The sequence below is a fragment of the Juglans regia genome, chromosome 14 (genome assembly GCF_001411555.2).
Source record: "Juglans regia cultivar Chandler chromosome 14, Walnut 2.0, whole genome shotgun sequence".
NCBI classification, from domain to species: domain Eukaryota; kingdom Viridiplantae; phylum Streptophyta; class Magnoliopsida; order Fagales; family Juglandaceae; genus Juglans; species Juglans regia.
The window spans coordinates 1,315,071-1,333,124 of NC_049914.1; the positions used below are offsets into that span (position 1 = coordinate 1,315,071).

The window sequence follows — 18,054 nt, forward strand, 5'->3', positions numbered from 1 at the left end:
TCGTAATTTTTTTTTTTTTTTTGAAAAATAACAATGTAAAAGACGTGATCGGGGGGCTTCACATGATCTACAGTACCGCAACTACAATATTGGGTGATAGTAAAACATCAGACAACATTCTTAGAATTGGAATTTGACTTTAAATTCTGAGCCAGCTTGACGGTTGTTGCTATCTTCTCAATTAACTAGCTTAGTGGTAAAGATTTAGATGAGTATCTGGCCGGAAAGATCTATGATCTATCAAATCCCAAGTTTAGCGTTTGCATTCTGGGTAGGGTTAGATTGGGTTTTGGCGTGGAGTTCAAGTATCACATGCAAACTTCATCTATGACCGCAATGTCCGTGACTTAAAAGACAAAGTTCCAGTGATTCCTGCAAGATAATTGACTATTATAAGAGCTGAGCTTGACGGCACTTGGCAGCTGGGCTCTGCTTGCTTTCTTTTGGTTTTCCATATTCCTAGCATTAAGAGATTGTATTAGTGTGAATGGGAGAAAATAAACAAAGCCCCCATAATGCAAACAGGCAAAAAGAGAATCTCCTCTCTCTCTCTCTCTATACCTTTCCATCTTCTTTGGGTTTCTAAAATTATGTAAATCTGATAAAGATCTTAACTTTAATAAATAATAATCATTAGAATTTACACTGTAGCAACACATGAAATAGAAGTCTCATTGTCCTTGTCCACTTATTCAGTTTTCAGGAGAGACAGCGAGCTAGAACACAAATGATGCTCTGTACGTCTAACAATTAATAATATGAGTGGCGTTTTTAACAAATCAGAATATTCTTGTAAGTTGACATTGTTTACTACCATTTCAAGGTGGCCATACTTTTCATTCTACTTCAATCTTTGCATTATCATTTCTAACACATCTAGGCTATCAAAATTACCAATCCTCGCGTTCAGTTCCTCTCTCTCTCTCTCTCTCTCTCTCTCTCTCTCTCTCTCTCTCTCTCTCTCAATCAATCGACAAATAAGGAGAGGGAGAGGGAGAGGGAAAAATATCATCCATCCATAAGTTGAACGTGACAGAGGCACGGGAGGGCCAGTCTCAACAAAAGCAGATGGAATACAGTCTGTAAGCAAACTACGCACTCGCTACAGAATTCTACTAATTTTCATCCCCACTTCAAAATATAAAATCGAATAAAAAGAAAACAGACACTATTACAGCTATATATACACTTTCTCTCTTGATCACAATAAACCATCATAGCCAACTCGCCCTGATCACCAAGTAGCCATGGCTGCTATGAGAACCCTATTTCTAGTATCCCATGTCTTAGCAGTAACCCTCCTCTATGTTTCCCTTGCCCAAGGGCTCAACCCCAAATGCGAGACAGCGGACCACGGCTCAACCCTCCAGATCTTCCACGTTTACAGCCCATGCTCCCCATTCAAGCCCTCAAAGCCACTCTCATGGGATGAGAGTGTGCTCCAAATGCAGGTCAAGGACCAGGCCAGGCTCCAGTACCTGTCGAGTCTTGTGGCCCGCAAATCTGTTGTGCCGATTGCCTCCGGCCGGCAAATCATACAGAGCCCCACGTATATTGTCAGGGCCAAGATTGGGACACCAGCTCAGACATTTCTCTTGGCCATGGACACTAGCAATGATGCTGCTTGGATACCTTGCAGTGGCTGTGTTGGGTGCCCATCATCGACGTTGTTTGCCTCTGATAAATCCACCACCTTCAAGACCCTTGGTTGCGAAGTAGCTCAGTGCAAGCAGGTACGTGATGTACTGCTTTATTACATAATTGCTGTTAACAGTTGGCTTAATTTGTGGAAAATTATTAAGTATCTCGAGTATTCATACTCTGCTTCAATCACTATATGTATGGGATTAAAAATGACTATATAAGCAACACTTTAAATTAACGTGACATCTTATAATATGGTGAAAGATCATGTATTCTAAAAATATATAATAATTACTCTGATCTGTGATCCTTATGAACGGTACAAGTTCTCTCTACAAAGTAAGATCTATCAATCAAGCCACCTTTTGTTGTAAGCTATTATAAATATTGGTCCTAGATGAATGTGATTCAACTTTGTTTCCTATATATTCCCTCGCAAATTAGAAGAGTTTAGGTTCCCACTAACAAGGAAAATCCTTAAGATTGCTGAGTAAATCGAAACCTTTTGGTTTTACCCTTGTTTGTCTGAGGTTTTGGTACATGATCCATTCATTCTCGTGAGTTTTCTTCTATGGCCACAGCTAGTCCACAGCCAGAAATGGAGATGGGTCCAATATAAGATCCATTTCCCATAATTACGTCTCTAACAATGATTGGTGGATGTGAATTTTTAGTTGACAAAATGATCCAAATTAAGCTGTTGTCAAAATAAATTCTATGTTGATGCTAATCCACAAGGTCCCACGCGCTTTCTTTTTCCTTTTTCAACTTTGAGCGGTGCTATTCTGCAGTTTTCTTTTTTCATAATTACGTCTCTAACAACCTTATTGTTAGTTGAAAATTTTCTTCTTTTTTTTGTGTGTGATGTGACCGATGCAAAGTTCACGGGTGAATAACTTTGTTTTTCAGGTACCCAACCCCACTTGCGGTGGCAGTGCATGCAGTTTCAACTTGACCTACGGCGGCTCCACCATAGCGGCTAACCTGTCCCAGGACAACATCACCCTAGCTACTGACTCTGTTCCTGACTATACCTTCGGCTGCATACAGAAAGTCACGGGCAGCTCAGCTCCACCACAGGGCCTCTTGGGTCTCGGCCGAGGGCCACTCTCTCTTTTATCCCAGACCCAAAACCTCTACCAATCCACATTTTCTTACTGCTTGCCTAGTTTCAAGTCCCTCAACTTTTCTGGGTCTTTGAGGCTCGGCCCTGTTGGGCAGCCCAAGAGGATCAAGTACACTCCCTTGCTCAAAAACCCTAGAAGATCATCACTGTACTATGTGAACTTAATTGCAATTAGGGTTGGTCGGAGAATCGTGGACATTCCGGCTGATGCATTGGCGTTCAATCCCACGACAGGCGCAGGGACCATCATTGATTCTGGTAAATTTTTGATGTACTCAAACAATTTGTGCATGATATTTTATTATGTATCTTGACACTTGCTCCATTACTCAAGTCAGTCACATGCTCAAAAAATGGATGTTCAAAATCTTGACATGAACATGACAAATTCTTTTGGCTTGGATCAGGCACTGTCTTCACCAGGCTAGTCCAGCCGGCGTATATAGCCGTGAGAGACGAGTTCCGAAGGCGTGTGAATAAGGCAGGAGTGTCATCCCTAGGTGGCTTCGACACATGCTACTCGGACCCAATTGTTGCGCCCACAATAACATTCATGTTCTCAGGCATGAATGTGACACTACCACCAGACAACATACTGATCCACAGCACAGCTGGCAGCACCACATGTTTAGCAATGGCAGCCGCTCCCGACAACGTGAACTCGGTGCTCAATGTGATAGCCAACATGCAACAACAGAACCACCGTGTGCTTTTCGACGTTCCCAATTCGAGGCTTGGCGTGGCTCGTGAGCTCTGCACCTAATCTATAGCTTGTTGGGTTCCCATGCCATGTCCTTAGCTCATGCTCATGTCATCTTGGTACCCATTTAAGTAATGTATTTGGCTTTCTGCGCGGGTTTAGTTCTAAGTTAAGGTATTAGTATTATTTTTTTAATAAGTTATAAGGTTTGCTATTAACCGTACGTGTTTAAAAGGGGTGGATGAGTAGGTACAAGCTGGTCCATATTGAAGTGTCATTTTGTAGTTTTGTGGTGGGGGTGCGTCACGGATTCTCTGTATCCATCTTAATTTGTCTTTATTTAGGTTGTTCATCACTTACATAGTCACGGGTTGTATTTTGCACGACTTCCAAATGTTTTGCGGTCAATTTGTTTTTGTTTTTGTTTTTCCTCTCTGAATTTATATATATATATATATATAAAACCAATAAATGACGTGTGTTGTAATGTTTTGTGATGGTAAATGCATCTGCTAGTGAAGAATGTTTTGTGATGGTAAATGCATCTGCTAGTGAAGAATGTTTTGTGATGGTAAATGCATCTGCTAATGATACATGTTGAGAAAACATCGAGCGGTAGAAGTGATACATGTTGTCGTGATAAAAGCATATCAATTTTTTTTTTTAAAAAAATAATTATTTGAAGTTTGAAAGTATAACGCTAAATTATTAAACATTCAATATTTTTAGAGAAATGATACTTGCAATCATAAATATGTAAATGCCGTGTATTCGCTGTAAAAAAAATACATAAATACAAAATTTACATGAAAAGAAATTATTTTTTTTTATTTTTTTTCAAAATAACTACACAATACTTACGCACTCCATGACTATATGTAGTATTACTCATATTTTTAACTACACAAAATGTTCTATGTACGTTAAAAATCGAGAGGATGTTTATCTCGTCTCCTCATGTGAGTCACGAGGCAACGGCAGCCTTATTGTTACTCATCATTCTTATACAATATATTTTTTTTTATTCTCTTCCTCAATTAATTAATTTTTTCTACTTATTATTTATATATTACACATTTAATAGGAGAAAAAAATAAAAAAATAATATATGATGTTGTATTATGTGAAAATGATAAATATAATTTTTTTTCTTTTAAACCTCTTTCCTACTCTCGTGCTTTGAGCACATTTATCTCGGTAAATATGAGAATAACATCAACAGATCATGTGCGTGCAGCAGTCAGACATTTCGAGCTCATGTTTCAAAAGGTGATAAAATTATGTCTCAGGATCGATACACGTAGTAGTAATCGGGATCCCCTGATGACATTGCAACCGTAATCGTGATCAGTACGGACATATTAGTATCTGCATGCCTGGGTCTTGTGAATATATATTTGCGAGATCAGGAAATATTTATGCTTTGGTCTGCATAAGTTAACTTTGACTTGGCGAACGTTAAACACATGAAAAATGATATTGATAGATACGAGTTTGTAAAGGTCAGAAATTTCAGGCACATAGATCAAGTAAAAAAACATCATATCATGTGTAGAAAGTTGTAGTGTAAAGTGTAAACCTGCGGATGTGAATGTTGGATTCAAAACCATTAAAAAAAAGTTTCAAATTGTGTTTCTCGAGCCAGATCATTCTGTATACCTACATGATGATCAAACTGGATGTATTGTGTCTTAATTAAGAGTACTTGTCCACAGGTTGAAGGCTTGAAAATTATTTATTTGCGATCAGTTATTTCTAGTAAAATGATTATTTTCAGTTAAAATAAATTTATTTTCATCATAAATAATCATTTTTATTGCAAAAAATGTCACAAATTCCCATATTTCTCCACATTACTTATAAAAAAGATAATGCTACATATTCCACTCGTTCATCCCGTTTGACGTCGCCCCTCCACGTTGCACTACTTTTATTTATTTATTTTTTTTTTTGAAACACATCCCCCAAGCTAGGTCTCCTTCTACCCAGCCCCATGGCCCATCTACTTCGCCCCAAGCCCCATCTCCCCTCCCCTCCATCTCATCTCAAAAGGAATCTCTAGGGTAATATATTTTTTTTAACCTCAATTTTAAGCCCTCAACTTTGTTGGATTTTAGCCTCTTTTATTTATTTATTTGTTTGCTTCTCCATGGAGAACGAGTTATTTCAAAATGACAAGGGAGTTGATTGGAAAGTTGGAAAACATTAGCAACTCTGGTGAAAATAACAGTGCCAACACTTCTTGTTATAGTACACCTCTGTATTCTCCTCCTAAGCCAAATGTGCCTAGGACGGATCACCTGATAAAAGAAAACTTACCCATTTGGAAAAATCAATGCTTTTGAGTTCCAGTGTGGTAGAATTCTCTGCTGATCCTGGGTTTGCAGAGAGGGCGGCCAAGTTCTCCTGCTTTGCTAGTCAGAGTTTCAATGATTGGACGAGCCAATTTGGGCTAAACAATGTTGAAGCACTAGATCAAATTTATTAGTGGAAACCAAGAGCCTTTCTTGAGTTTCAAGTAGTTATTCTCTGAAAGCAGTCGGATCTCAAATGCATAGCCAGGAATCCACAATATATGTACAACGATCTCTATAATTTTTTCTTTGTTTCTTTGGGGAGGGTTAAAAAACAAAAACAAAAATCCTTTTGCCGATTGGAGATGGAAGGGAGGGAGACGAACAAAATTGAGGGCTTAAAGTAATAATAATAGTAATAATAATTTACCTTGAAGATTCCTTTTGAGATGGAGGGGAGGGGAGATGAGGCTCGGGGTGATGGAGTTGGGGAGAAGCAGACCAAGCTTGGGGATGTGTTTTAGCAAAAAAATTAAAATTAAAAGCAATGCAACGTGGAGGGGCCACGTCAAATGAAAAAAGAAAAAGGGATGATGGAGCGCAATACGTAGTATTATATATGTTTTTTATAAAAGACATAAAAGATGCATACAAATATATCTACTTAGAGCATTGGATTGGTTATTTTACTCTTCAAATTTTGAAGAATATGTAATTTTTTCACTTTTAGCTAATCATTCAAAATTTAAAGTCTACATTGGATTAGTCATCACACTCTCTATAATAATAAAATATTATTATTTTTTATTTTTATAATTAATTTTTATTTTTTAATTAATTCTATTTTCATAACCTCCTATAATGTCTAACAATCATATGGGGAAGAAAATAGGGAAGAAGAAAAACAGAGAAGAAGAGAAAAAGAAAAAAAAAAACTAGAAAAAGAGAGAGAACGAAGAGATGCGGGAGAGGGAAGAAGAGAAGAAGAGAAAAAAAAATAGATGAAGAAAACAGAGAAAGGAGACGCGGGAGAGGAAGAGGGAAGAAGAGAGAGAAATGAGACGCTGGAGAGAGAGACGGATATTAATAAACAATTAATTTGAAAATGAAATAGTGCTTTTCATATTTGAAGAAAAAGATGAATTTACTGTAACTAATATTTAGGATGAAAAGTGTTTGGCTAATTCAATGTGGGCCAACTATTGATAAAGTTAGCTAAATTTAGAGATAAAAAGTTATTTGAAGAAACTAATGTCGATGCTCTTATAACTTAAAAGAGTCTATAATTGTTACTGTTTATTACTGTTCATCAACAGTAATGAACAGTAAAGATGTTTTTTTTTTCGCATATCCCTATTACTATTCATCAACCATAACGATGAACAGTAAAGAAGTTTTTTTTTTTTTTTGCATGTTTGTTTGGTTTTTCTGTTTCTTTTTGGGTTCGTCCGTGTGAATGTCAATGTGTGTTCGAACCAGTGAAACAATAGATGTAGCACAGGTGTTTGAAATAATGCCTAAATGAAATCATCTTGTATAAAGAGTTATGTGATTCTCACTTACATCCCTCAGTACAATGATCCTAGTATTTATAGCAGAACAATTACACATGATAGCAAAAATATTCACAAGAGATTTTATTCTAGAAGTTTCCGTATTATTCCATAAGGGCAGAGTTTGTTATGCAGGTTGTTGTGGACGAGCAGCAGAGGCAATGGCAGTGCCATTCTGTTGAAGATGCGCACTGGACTCAACTGGAGAGAAGTTATCCTCTATGGCAGATTCGGGTGGACTGAGCTTAGCTGATGAGGAGTTATTCTCTATGGTAGGTTCACGTGCTCTAACATCCCCCCGCGATTCAAGCGGTACCGATGAGATGGTGAGGCTTGAACGGAGAAGTGCAAATCGCGCCGAGGAGAGTGGCTTAGTGAAAATGTCTGCAATTTGTTCCTTACTTGGGACAAAGGAAACAATAAGAGTTTTGTTAGTAACACGATCACGTATAAAGTGATAATCAAGATCCACATGTTTAGTCCGTGAGTGTAAAACTGGATTCGCCGAAAGATAAGTTGCACCAATATTATCACATAACAAATGAGGTGCGTCAGAAATAAAAATTTCCAATTCTTTTAATAAAGCTTGTATCCATAGAAGTTCACACGCAGTATTTGCCACTGATTTATATTCTGCTTCAGTAGAGGATCTAGCAATAGTCGGTTGTTTCTTAGAACCCCAAGACACTAAGTGAGACCCAAAATAGACACAAAAACCCCCTGTCGATTTCCGATCATCCGGGAAACCAGCCCAATCAGCATCCGAAAAGGCTGTGAGTTTAAGAGATGAAACCGAAGAGAAAAATAGGCCAAGAGAGATGGTGAGTTTGAGATAACACAGTATGCGTTTGACAGCTTGCCAGTGAGATTGGCGAGGACTGTGCATATATTGACAGACTTTATTGACTGCAAAGGAGATATCAGGACGAGTGAAAGAAAGATATTGGAGGCTACCAACAACACTCCGATAAAGCTGAGGATCCTCAAAGGAGGATCCATCAAGAGCCGAAATTTTTGCAGAAGTTGACATTGATGTTGACACAGTTTTAGACTCATGCATATTAGTCTTTTGTAATAAATCCGAAATGTAACGAGACTGAGATAAGAAGAGGCCTTTAGCCGTGCGACATACATGAATTCCTAAAAAGAAATGAAGAGAACCTAGATCTTTGACAGGAAAGGTAGCCGACAGAGATGAGATAAAATCAGTAATGATGGAGGAATCAGAGGCGGTAACTACTATATCATCCACATAAATGAGAACATATACAGAGGCAGTAGCAGATGTGAATATAAACAGAGATGAATCTGAAATAGAAGCATGAAAACCGAGGGAGATTAATTTCGAGCTAAGCTTTGCAAACCAAGCCCTAGGGGCTTGTTTCAAACCATAAATAGATTTTTTTAATTTACAAACATAAGTAGGAAAATCAGAATGAACAAACCCAGTAGGTTGCTGCATGAAGACATCTTCTTCTAAGTCCCCGTGCAAAAATGCGTTCTGTATATCCAACTGATGAAGGGGCCAGTTCCGAGACACTGCAAGAGAGATCAAAAGCCGTATAGTAACAGGCTTGACCACCGGACTAAAAGTATCCGAATAGTCAAGTCCGGCTTGTTGATGGAACCCTTTGGCAACAAGACGAGTCTTGCGCCGCTCAATGGTTCCATTTGCAAGCCGTTTGGTTTTAAGAACCCATTTGGAGCCAAGAAGATTTTGAGAAGGATGAGGAGGGATGAGAGACCATGTTTGGTTTCGGATGAGGGCTTCAAATTCACTGGCCATGGCAGCACGCCAGGCAGGGAATTTTGAAGCTTCCGTGTAGGAAGTGGGTTCGTCGGGAATGGAGGAAACGGTAGAGAGAGCAGCGGTATGTTTCGGTGGTGGCCATAAGACAGTGCCATCGTTTCTATGAAGGGGACGGGTTATGTGGGCTTTGGACCGAGTGGTCATGGGATGATGATTGGTGGAGCTCGAATGAGTGTTTGCTGGGAGAGAGGAGGACTGGTTTGGAGAAGATGTCGAAGAGGGCTGCGCAGGAGAAGAAGCAGAGTGAAGCGGCGTAAGAGAGGCCTGAGGGGTAGTTTCGGAAGGAGTAGAGAGAAAAGAATTAGGGTTAGGATTGATGGGCTCATGGGTTGACTCAATGTGTGGCGGGTTGGGCTGGACGAGATTGAGAGATGAGGGAGGGGCCCGATTGATTAGAGAGGGAGTTGGCTGGGCCGAATATGAGGCCTGAGCAGAATTGTTTTGAATAGAATAGAAAGGGAAAAAGGTTTCATCAAAGCGTACATCCCGAGAAATGTAAATTCGACCAGATGGAAAATGTAAACAATTGTACCCTTTGTGATCAGGAGTGTAGCCTAAGAAGACACAGAGTTTAGACCTCATGTCTAATTTGTGATTATTAAAAGGACGAAGGTTGGGCCAACAGGCCGAGCCAAAAACCCGTAAAAAATTATAATCAGGTGAGGAATTAAAAAGAGACTGAAAATGAGAGAAATGATGAAGAGTGGGTGTGAGCATTCTATTTATGAGAAAAACTGCCGTTTTAAAAGCATCAACCCAATATTTGAGAGGGGTTGAAGACTGGGCAAGAAGAGAAAGCCCAGTTTCAACAATATGGCGATGACGTCGTTCAACGCTACCATTTTGTGCATGAGAGTAAGGACAAGAAATTCTATGGGAAATGCCTAGTTTTTGCAAAATATTATGAAAGGGGCGGAACTCACCTCCCCAATCTGATTGAATAGCTATAATATTTTTGGAAAAGGTATTGCGAACAAATGTGACAAAGTTTAGAAAAATTTGAGAGACATCAGATTTTGCATATAAAGGAAAAAGCCAAACATACTTTGTAAAGTCATCTACAATAGAAAAATAAAATCTAAAACCACTGGAGGATAGCACAGGCGCAGGTCCCCAGACATCTAAAAATAACAACTGAAAGGGAGATTGAGATTGAGAAGAGGAGAGCGGATGAGGAAGAGCATGAGACTTGGCTTGAAGACATGCTGAGCAAGGGGACAAAGTGGATGTGGAAGTGACTGGAAGATGGTGATGTCTTATTGTAAAGGAGGTGATCCGAGGAGATGGGTGACCAAGACGAGCATGCCATATGTTGGATGAGGTCCGTTCGCCAATGAACGCATGCCGTGAGGGAGGAGTGACATCCGCATCATCAGTTGGAAGGACGTACAAGCCATTCTTAACGGGGCCCTGAAGAAGTACCTCCTGGGAATGTAAATCCTTCACAAAAAAACCAGAAGAATTAAATTCAAAGAAAACTGAATTGTCCAAACAAAATTGTCGAACAGATAATAAATTGCGAGAAATGAAAGGAACATGAAGTAATTGACGGAGAAGAAAATTGCCAGAAGGTGTCGGAAGTAAGCCAGAGCCAGAATTCTGTATAGCAAGGGATGATCCATCTCCAATTGTTACTTGATCTGGCCCATGATAAGGTGAGGACTCGAGATTAAGTTTAGAAAAATCAGAGGTGAAGTGAGTTGAAGCAGCAGTGTCTGGAAACCAGTTTGATGAAGGTGCGGACGTGTTTGAAAAATTGGTAAAATTAGCTGAGAGAGAAGGAGGTGGTGGAGACTGATATGCATGATCAAACCTATGATAACAGGAAATAACAGTGTGACCAATGCGATTACAGAGTTGACATGTGGGCCGATTGTTCTGAGAAGAGGAAAAAACATTCGAAGGAGATGGGGAAAAATTTCGGCCACCCCTTCCACGCCGAAAGCCACGACCACGGCTTCGATTTGGAGGAGTGAATGAGCCACACACACTGGAGTTGGCAGTGAAGGAAGTCTGAGAAAGTAGAGAGTGTGTTTGGTGAGCAAGACGTGATTCATGGTTGACAAGGAAACTATAGACCTGAGAAATAGAGAGAGGATCGGGACGAGTAGTGATGGACGATACTACGGATTCGAAATCAGAACCTAATCCTGTCAAGAAATAAATGATAAATTCAGACTCAGGGAGAGGATGTCCAGCGGCATTGAGAGAAGCAGAGAGGGCTTTAGCTTTGTGGAAATAGGTGGAGATGGAATCTGATCCTTTTTTGAGAGTTGCAAGTTGAAATTTCGTATTCATGAGATGGGCAGTGGATTGAGCGGAATATAGTTCTTGAAGAGTTTTCCAGATTTGCTGGGAGGTGGGACAATCAAGAATTTGAGAGAGAACTGTCTCGGTGAGGGAGGAATAAATCGCGGACATGATGAGTTGATCTTAGTGCGCCAGGAGATATAATTTGGATTCGGAGCATCATCAACAATGGAGGGAGACATGGGAGTGGATCCGTCGACATAGCCAAACAGTTGGTTCCCGCGGAGGAAGGTGGTGATTTGGGCATGCCAAAGTAAATAATTGTCGGTAGAAAGTTTAATGGTTATGAGCTGGGCAGCGGAGTTGGTGATAGAGGGATTCGGAGAAGCTGATTTAGATGGTGCCATGATGATCGGAGAAAGAAAAATGGGCGTTGGCCCTATTCAGGCTCTCGATACCATGTTCGAACCAGTGAAACAATAGATGTAGCACAGGTGTTTGAAATAATGCCTAAATGAAATCATCTTGTATAAAGAGTTATGTGATTCTCACTTACATCCCTCAGTACAATGATCCTAGTATTTATAGCAGAACAATTACACATGATAGCAGAAATATTCACAAGAGATTTTATTCTAGAAGTTTCCGTATTATTCCATAAGGGCAGAGTTTGTTATGCAGGTTGTTGTGGACGAGCAGCAGAGGCAATGGCAGTGCCATTCTGTTGAAGATGCGCACTGGACTCAGCTGGAGAGAAGTTATCCTCTATGGCAGATTCGGGTGGACTGAGCTTAGCTGATGAGGAGTTATTCTCTATGGTAGGTTCACGTGCTCTAACAATGTGCGACGTAATACCACAATCATGCGTGGGGAATGAGAGAGAGGGAGAAAGGAAAAGTGGGAAAAAATATTAGTTTTTGGGTTTTAAATTTCAACCCTTCATCTTTAATTTTTAGATTTAATCTAACGGTAGAAGTTTAAATATTGATTTAAACTAACATAAAATAGATAATTAAAATAGAAATATTCTATCATACACTTAAAATTAACTTCAATTTATAAAATACTAATTTTTCATCATTAAATAAAAGATAAAGTTTTACTGAATATTTTTAAGAGAATAATATTATATCATACACTAAAAATCAACTTTAATTTATAAAATACTAATTTTTCATTATTAAATAAATGATAAAATTTTATTGTACATTTTTAAGAGAAAAAAAACTATCTAATTAATTTGAATTTTTAATATAATTTAAATTTCATAATAAATAATGAACATAAATAAATAATAATTTTATTCTTATACATTAGATTATTTTAATATTCGAAATTACATTTTATTTTTTTCTTCAATTTGATAGATGTGGCAAACGTGCTTTTTTTTTATCAATTAGAAAATCTTACGCCATACAGGATTTTACACAAGTACCATTAATTTCAAAGTAACCAAACTCATTCTAGAGAACAGCGCAATCACTGAATCAAATAAATAGCACAAACAGAAAAAAATAATAAAAAAATATGAACTAATTAATTAATGTCGTCTGGATGATCTGACGCTTCTGTCCTTGCTGACCTTTCTATACTAGGATGTCAATTAACCTTTTATATATGTGTGTATATATATCTCCTTATATTTAAAAATGTGTATTGTCTAATGAATAGTAGGATAAACAGTAATGAACGATGATAAACAATATTCTTATTTTACGCTTCCTTCTTCGTCCATCTCTACATCTTCACAGCAATCCTCTTCACAAAATCATCACAAAAATTATTACAAAATACCACAACAGATCACAAAATCACCGCATACAATATCTTAATTGAATTATATGTAATGATCAATAAATGGAGAGATCCATTTCGGGAGAGGGAGTTGTGAGGAGACGAGGGCTGTCATGGGGGCTTCGACGGTGGCTTGGGTCCATGGGGGTGGTCGCCGGAGGAAGAGGAGCTCGATGATGGTAGTGCGGTGGTGTGGGGACAACGTACGACGGCGGTATGGTGGAGAAACTGTGTGAGACCCATGCAGGAGAGGGAGTTGCGGGGAGACGAAGGCTGTCATGGGGGCTTTGACGGTGGCTTGGGTCCATGTGGGTGATCGTTGGAGGAAGAGGAGCTCGATGGTGGTGGTGCGATGGTGCAGTGGCGCAAGCGTTGAAACCCATTTCAAGTTGCTTGCATGCGGTGAAGGGAGGAGCTACCAAGGGGCTTCGACGGTGGGGTTTGCTCGCCGGCATGAAGGAAAGCAGCTGCGTGGTCGGTGACAGCCACGGTGGCACACAGCTGTTTGAGGGAGGAGATCGAGTGAGAGAGAGAAGCCGTGGCTGAGCGGAATGAGAGAGAGGGAGAAAGAGAAAGTGAGGGGAGAAGAAACTTTTTGGGATTTAAATCTAACCCTTCATCATAACTCTCCAAATTTGATCAATAGTGAAAATTTAAATACTGATTTAAATTAATTTAAATACTAATCTTTCATCATTAAATAAATAATGAAATTTTGTTAAATCTTTTTAAAAAAGTAAAACTATATAAATAATTAGAGTTTTAATATAATTTAAATATGATAATATTTTTAATTAACTAAAGAGAACTGCTACAGCTACCGAAAAAGTAGTCCAAAAGTGTGTCCTGAATGTGTATTTCACTTTTTTATTATTTTTTTTTTCATTTATTTTTTTAATCATCATAAACATTTTTTAAAAAAATAAAAAATTTACAAAATCATTAAAAAACACTTCCTTAATCACTAGGTAAAAAAAAAAAAAAAGTTGAGAGAGGGAGAAAGAGAAAACGAGACGAAAATGAAATTTTTTAGGATTTAAATATAACCCTTCATCATAACTCTCTAAATTTGATCAAATGATAAAATTTTAAATACTGATTTAAATTAATTTAAAATAGATAATTAACATATAAATATCATATTATAAATAAATTATCAAATTTAATTTATAAAATACTAATTTTTCATCATTAAATAAATGATGAAATTTTATTAAATATTTTTAAAAAAGTAAAACTATATAAATAATTAGAGTTTTAACATAATTTAAATATGATAATATTCTTGATTAACTAAAGAGAACTGCTACAACTAATAAAAAAGTAATCCGAAAATATGTCTTGAATGTGTATTTTACTTTTTTATTTTTCTTTTCTTTTTTTTCATGTATTTTTTTAATCATCATGAATATTTTTTAAAAAAATAAAAAATTCACAATATTATTAAAAAAACACTTCCTCAATCACTAGATAAAAAAAAAAAAAAAGGCAAACGTCCCTTAGACGTTACCCTATTGCTAGTATTTTATATATGTGGATGCATACATTGAGTCATGATATGACATATATATGTGTATATATATATTTATATATATATATGTCAATTCAGTGGTTGTCTTACCATGGAGTGATCAACAAATTAAAGGTCCCAGCCCATAAATAAGTAAACGGAATTAGTCAACTTTGCCTTGCCAATGCATGACTCATGAACGTTCCTAGTTTTTTTGTTACGTTGTCTGGCTCCATTTTCTTGGGTTTGATGGCCTATCAAGAGAGCTAAACAGCAGCAGTCGTTTTGATGCTATTAACGTGAATTGTTACATATATGGATGGCTATGTTACAGACTGCTCTCGCAGCGTTCCTCAACCGATGGAATTGTGCCATGGTTACCAAGAAAATGCTGATCGTCACTGTCAATCGGTGCAGGAACAGTACTTGTTCGATCACCCAGAAATGAAAGAAGTTAAAAAGCTTTCCAAAAGCGTCCGAGTCCTACTTTTGCAGCAGTTTCCAAGAGCCTGCATATATGCAAAATCATGTTGGGGTTACTTGGACATCCTAAATTGACTACATATATATTATCATATATCTGTTGAATTGTTCAGAAATCTCATAAAATGTTATATAGTTTGGTATAATTTTCCGAGATGTTCCTAGAAATCATGTACAAGTGGATAAGGACGTCGTTATTGGCCCAATGAATGAATGTATCATAAATCAATGCAAGCTGTCCAAACTGCTATAAAATGACATTTTCAATTGGTGGAATCGTATAATACATATATAACACCTAAATTATAAGAAAAGGTAAGGGTGTTGAATTCAAAACCCTCGTGGTTGACAATTAGTCTGATATTTGACCATTTCGGCTTATTATCTATTCTCATTTGCTCTCTTCCCTTCAATCAATATAATTAATCGTCTTTATCACCTGTTAATTTTTCTGTACTTTTTTTTTTTAAATTTTAATTTTCATTGTTTCTATTTGCTAAAATCTTAACTATGTTGTGTTACATGAGAAATTTTACGTAAAAATTTTATATCACATATTTCCACTTAATTAATATGTAATTTATTATTTTTATCATTATATTTAAATATTTAAATATATATATGTCTAAATAGAATGATAAGAATAAAAATAGATATTAATTAGATAAAAATACGTAGAATAAGAATTTTCAGTAAAAAATAAAACAACTAATTCAAAAATAAAAATAAATAAAAATAGTATTAGTAATATACGAAAGATGAAGAAGGGCATTTTCATGATTGAGGACGGTTAGGTAGATGTCCTTTGACATTAATGAAAGAAATATTAATGAAAATCCAATTGCAAAGCAGCTCTCTCGCCTTTCCGCTGTTCCTTCGTTTTCACACGTTCGAGAACTGTATTATTTAGATAGGAAAAACGAAAGACACGTAATACTTTTCATTATAATTATATTTTGAAATATAATATAAAAATATCTCATTTTACTTGTAAAAAAGTATCGTAAAGTGTGCCGTGTGTCATTGCTCTTTAGATAGACTCGAGAAGAGAGAGATCACAGACACCAACCGGAATTTTTCAGATACTGCTTTGGATTTTGAACGAAATGGAGGTGAAGCGTCGAACCGTGCGATCCCTGATAACCAAGCTGGGTTCCGTGTCGGAACAGACCCGAGCCGAGGCCCTGAGCGAGCTCCGCCTCATGACCAAGCTCGATGCCGATACCCGCCCTCTTATCGCTGACGCCGGCGCAGTACCTTACCTCGCTGAGACCCTGTACTCTTCTGCTCACGCCGCCCAGGACGACGCCGCCGCCACCCTCCTCAACCTCTCCATCTCCTCCCGCGCTGTCCTCATGTCTACGCGCGGCCTCCTGGACGCTCTCTCCCACGTGCTCCGCCACCATGCTTCATCCTCTTACGCCTACGCTGTCCAGTCATCCGCAGCCACTCTCCACAGCCTCCTAATTGACGACGAGTACCGTCCCATCATTGGATCCAAACGGGATATCATCTATTCCTTGATCGACATAATAAAGCACTCCGGTTCCTCCGTCAGATCCGTAAAGGACGCGCTCAAAGCCCTTTTTGGAATCTCACTGTACCCTTTGAATCGCAAGACGGTTATTGATCTGGGCGGTGTCGGGCCCTTGTTTTCCCTGATACTGAAAGGATTTGCTACCGGAGTTGTAGAGGACGCGACGGCGGTGATCGCGCAGGTCGCGGGGTGCGAGGAGAGCGAAGAGGCGTTTAGGAAGGTATCGGGTATCGGGGTATTGGTGGATTTATTGGACGGGGCGACGGGGTCGAGCATGAGGGTAAAGGAGAACGCGGTGGCGGCGCTGTTGAATTTGGTGAGGTGCGGAAGGGAGAGAATAGGGAGGGAAGTGAGGGAGAAAGGGATGCTGGTGGTGGACGGAATCACCGACGTGTCGGAGAATGGAAGTTCAAAGGGGAAGAGCAAGGCGGTGGCACTTCTGAAGGTGTTGTACGGTGGGAACAATGGGTGTTTGGTGAGAGACGAGCGGTTCGATTCATTGTTTAATCAACAAGAGTGTGCGTGAAATTTGGCTTCTTTTTCTGTAATGGTATGCTGAAAGGTGTACTACTGTTAATACTACATATAAAGCTTTGGTTTTGATTTCATTGTTTAGCTTTAGATGGATAATAATAGAGAATAGAGCTTCTTCATTTTAACATTATTGTTTTCCTGTTTACTGTAAATGATCAATTTCTCCTCCGATTTGTATCTTTCTACCAGAAGAAAAACCTCAAAATCTGCCACTTTCCCTTCATTTGGCCTCCAATTTGTTTGATAATTTGAAAGCGTGCAATGAAATTGATGTTGGTCTTGTGTTGCACAGCAACGATGGGCAACAAGGAGGAGAATGACATCATTTTTTAGCCAAGACGGTTTGCCACGGACCAACGATGGGCATGCTCTATTTGGAAATATGATCATAATAGTCATTTTTCTTCTATTAGTTCAATTCCCCTTTCAGTACTAAATGACTTTTAATGCTATGCTCTTATAATATAATAATTATTACATTTTAATTGGATCTTATAGATCAGCACCCACACTAGGTGACTTTGTTTTTTTCTTGGAAAAATTAAACCCTTAATTCTTCAAATATAAACAAATATACAATGTATATTTCTAAACAAGTGGGATCAAGAGGATTTGAACTTCTCCATATATCTCACATTATCCCATACTTGAAATGAATGGAAGATGAAATCGAAGACAGAGGCTCAAAGACACAAAATACAGAGCATGCTGGTTGCTGTACAAACTCTGTAGTCAAACCACCATTGGCTCTGATGTTCTTTTGAACATTAACACGTCAAGAAATATTCGTGAAAATGTTTTGACATCTTGTAAAGCTTG

At 38.2% G+C, this 18,054-nt stretch overlaps 2 protein-coding genes across 2 annotated transcripts; both read left to right on the forward strand.

Moving 5' to 3' along the window:
• The first annotated feature begins 814 nt into the window (after window positions 1-814).
• On the forward strand, window positions 815-3,856 carry LOC109012310 (aspartyl protease AED3-like). The gene is made up of 3 exons (XM_018993872.2): window positions 815-1,733; window positions 2,554-3,028; window positions 3,178-3,856. Exons 1-3 carry the CDS (start codon window positions 1,248-1,250, stop codon window positions 3,531-3,533), a joined length of 1,317 nt encoding a protein of 438 aa, XP_018849417.1. The 5' UTR covers window positions 815-1,247; the 3' UTR covers window positions 3,534-3,856.
• Window positions 3,857-16,113: 12,257 nt separating this feature from the next.
• Window positions 16,114-17,365, forward strand: LOC109012309 (U-box domain-containing protein 11-like). Its single transcript, XM_018993871.2, has one exon. It carries the CDS (start codon window positions 16,271-16,273, stop codon window positions 17,225-17,227), a length of 957 nt encoding a protein of 318 aa, XP_018849416.1. The 5' UTR covers window positions 16,114-16,270; the 3' UTR covers window positions 17,228-17,365.
• The last annotated feature ends 689 nt before the right edge of the window (window positions 17,366-18,054 follow it).

Bases quoted from the DNA above. Each gene is read 5' to 3' on its own strand.
- LOC109012310 (XM_018993872.2), top strand. From the start codon at position 1,248: ATGGCTGCTATGAGAACCCTATTTCTAGTATCCCATGTCTTAGCAGTA. The intron at 1,734-2,553 runs GTACGTGATGTA...TTTGTTTTTCAG, and splicing joins AAGTAGCTCAGTGCAAGCAG to GTACCCAACCCCACTTGCGG. The intron at 3,029-3,177 runs GTAAATTTTTGA...GGCTTGGATCAG, and splicing joins AGGGACCATCATTGATTCTG to GCACTGTCTTCACCAGGCTA.
- LOC109012309 (XM_018993871.2), top strand. From the start codon at position 16,271: ATGGAGGTGAAGCGTCGAACCGTGCGATCCCTGATAACCAAGCTGGGT.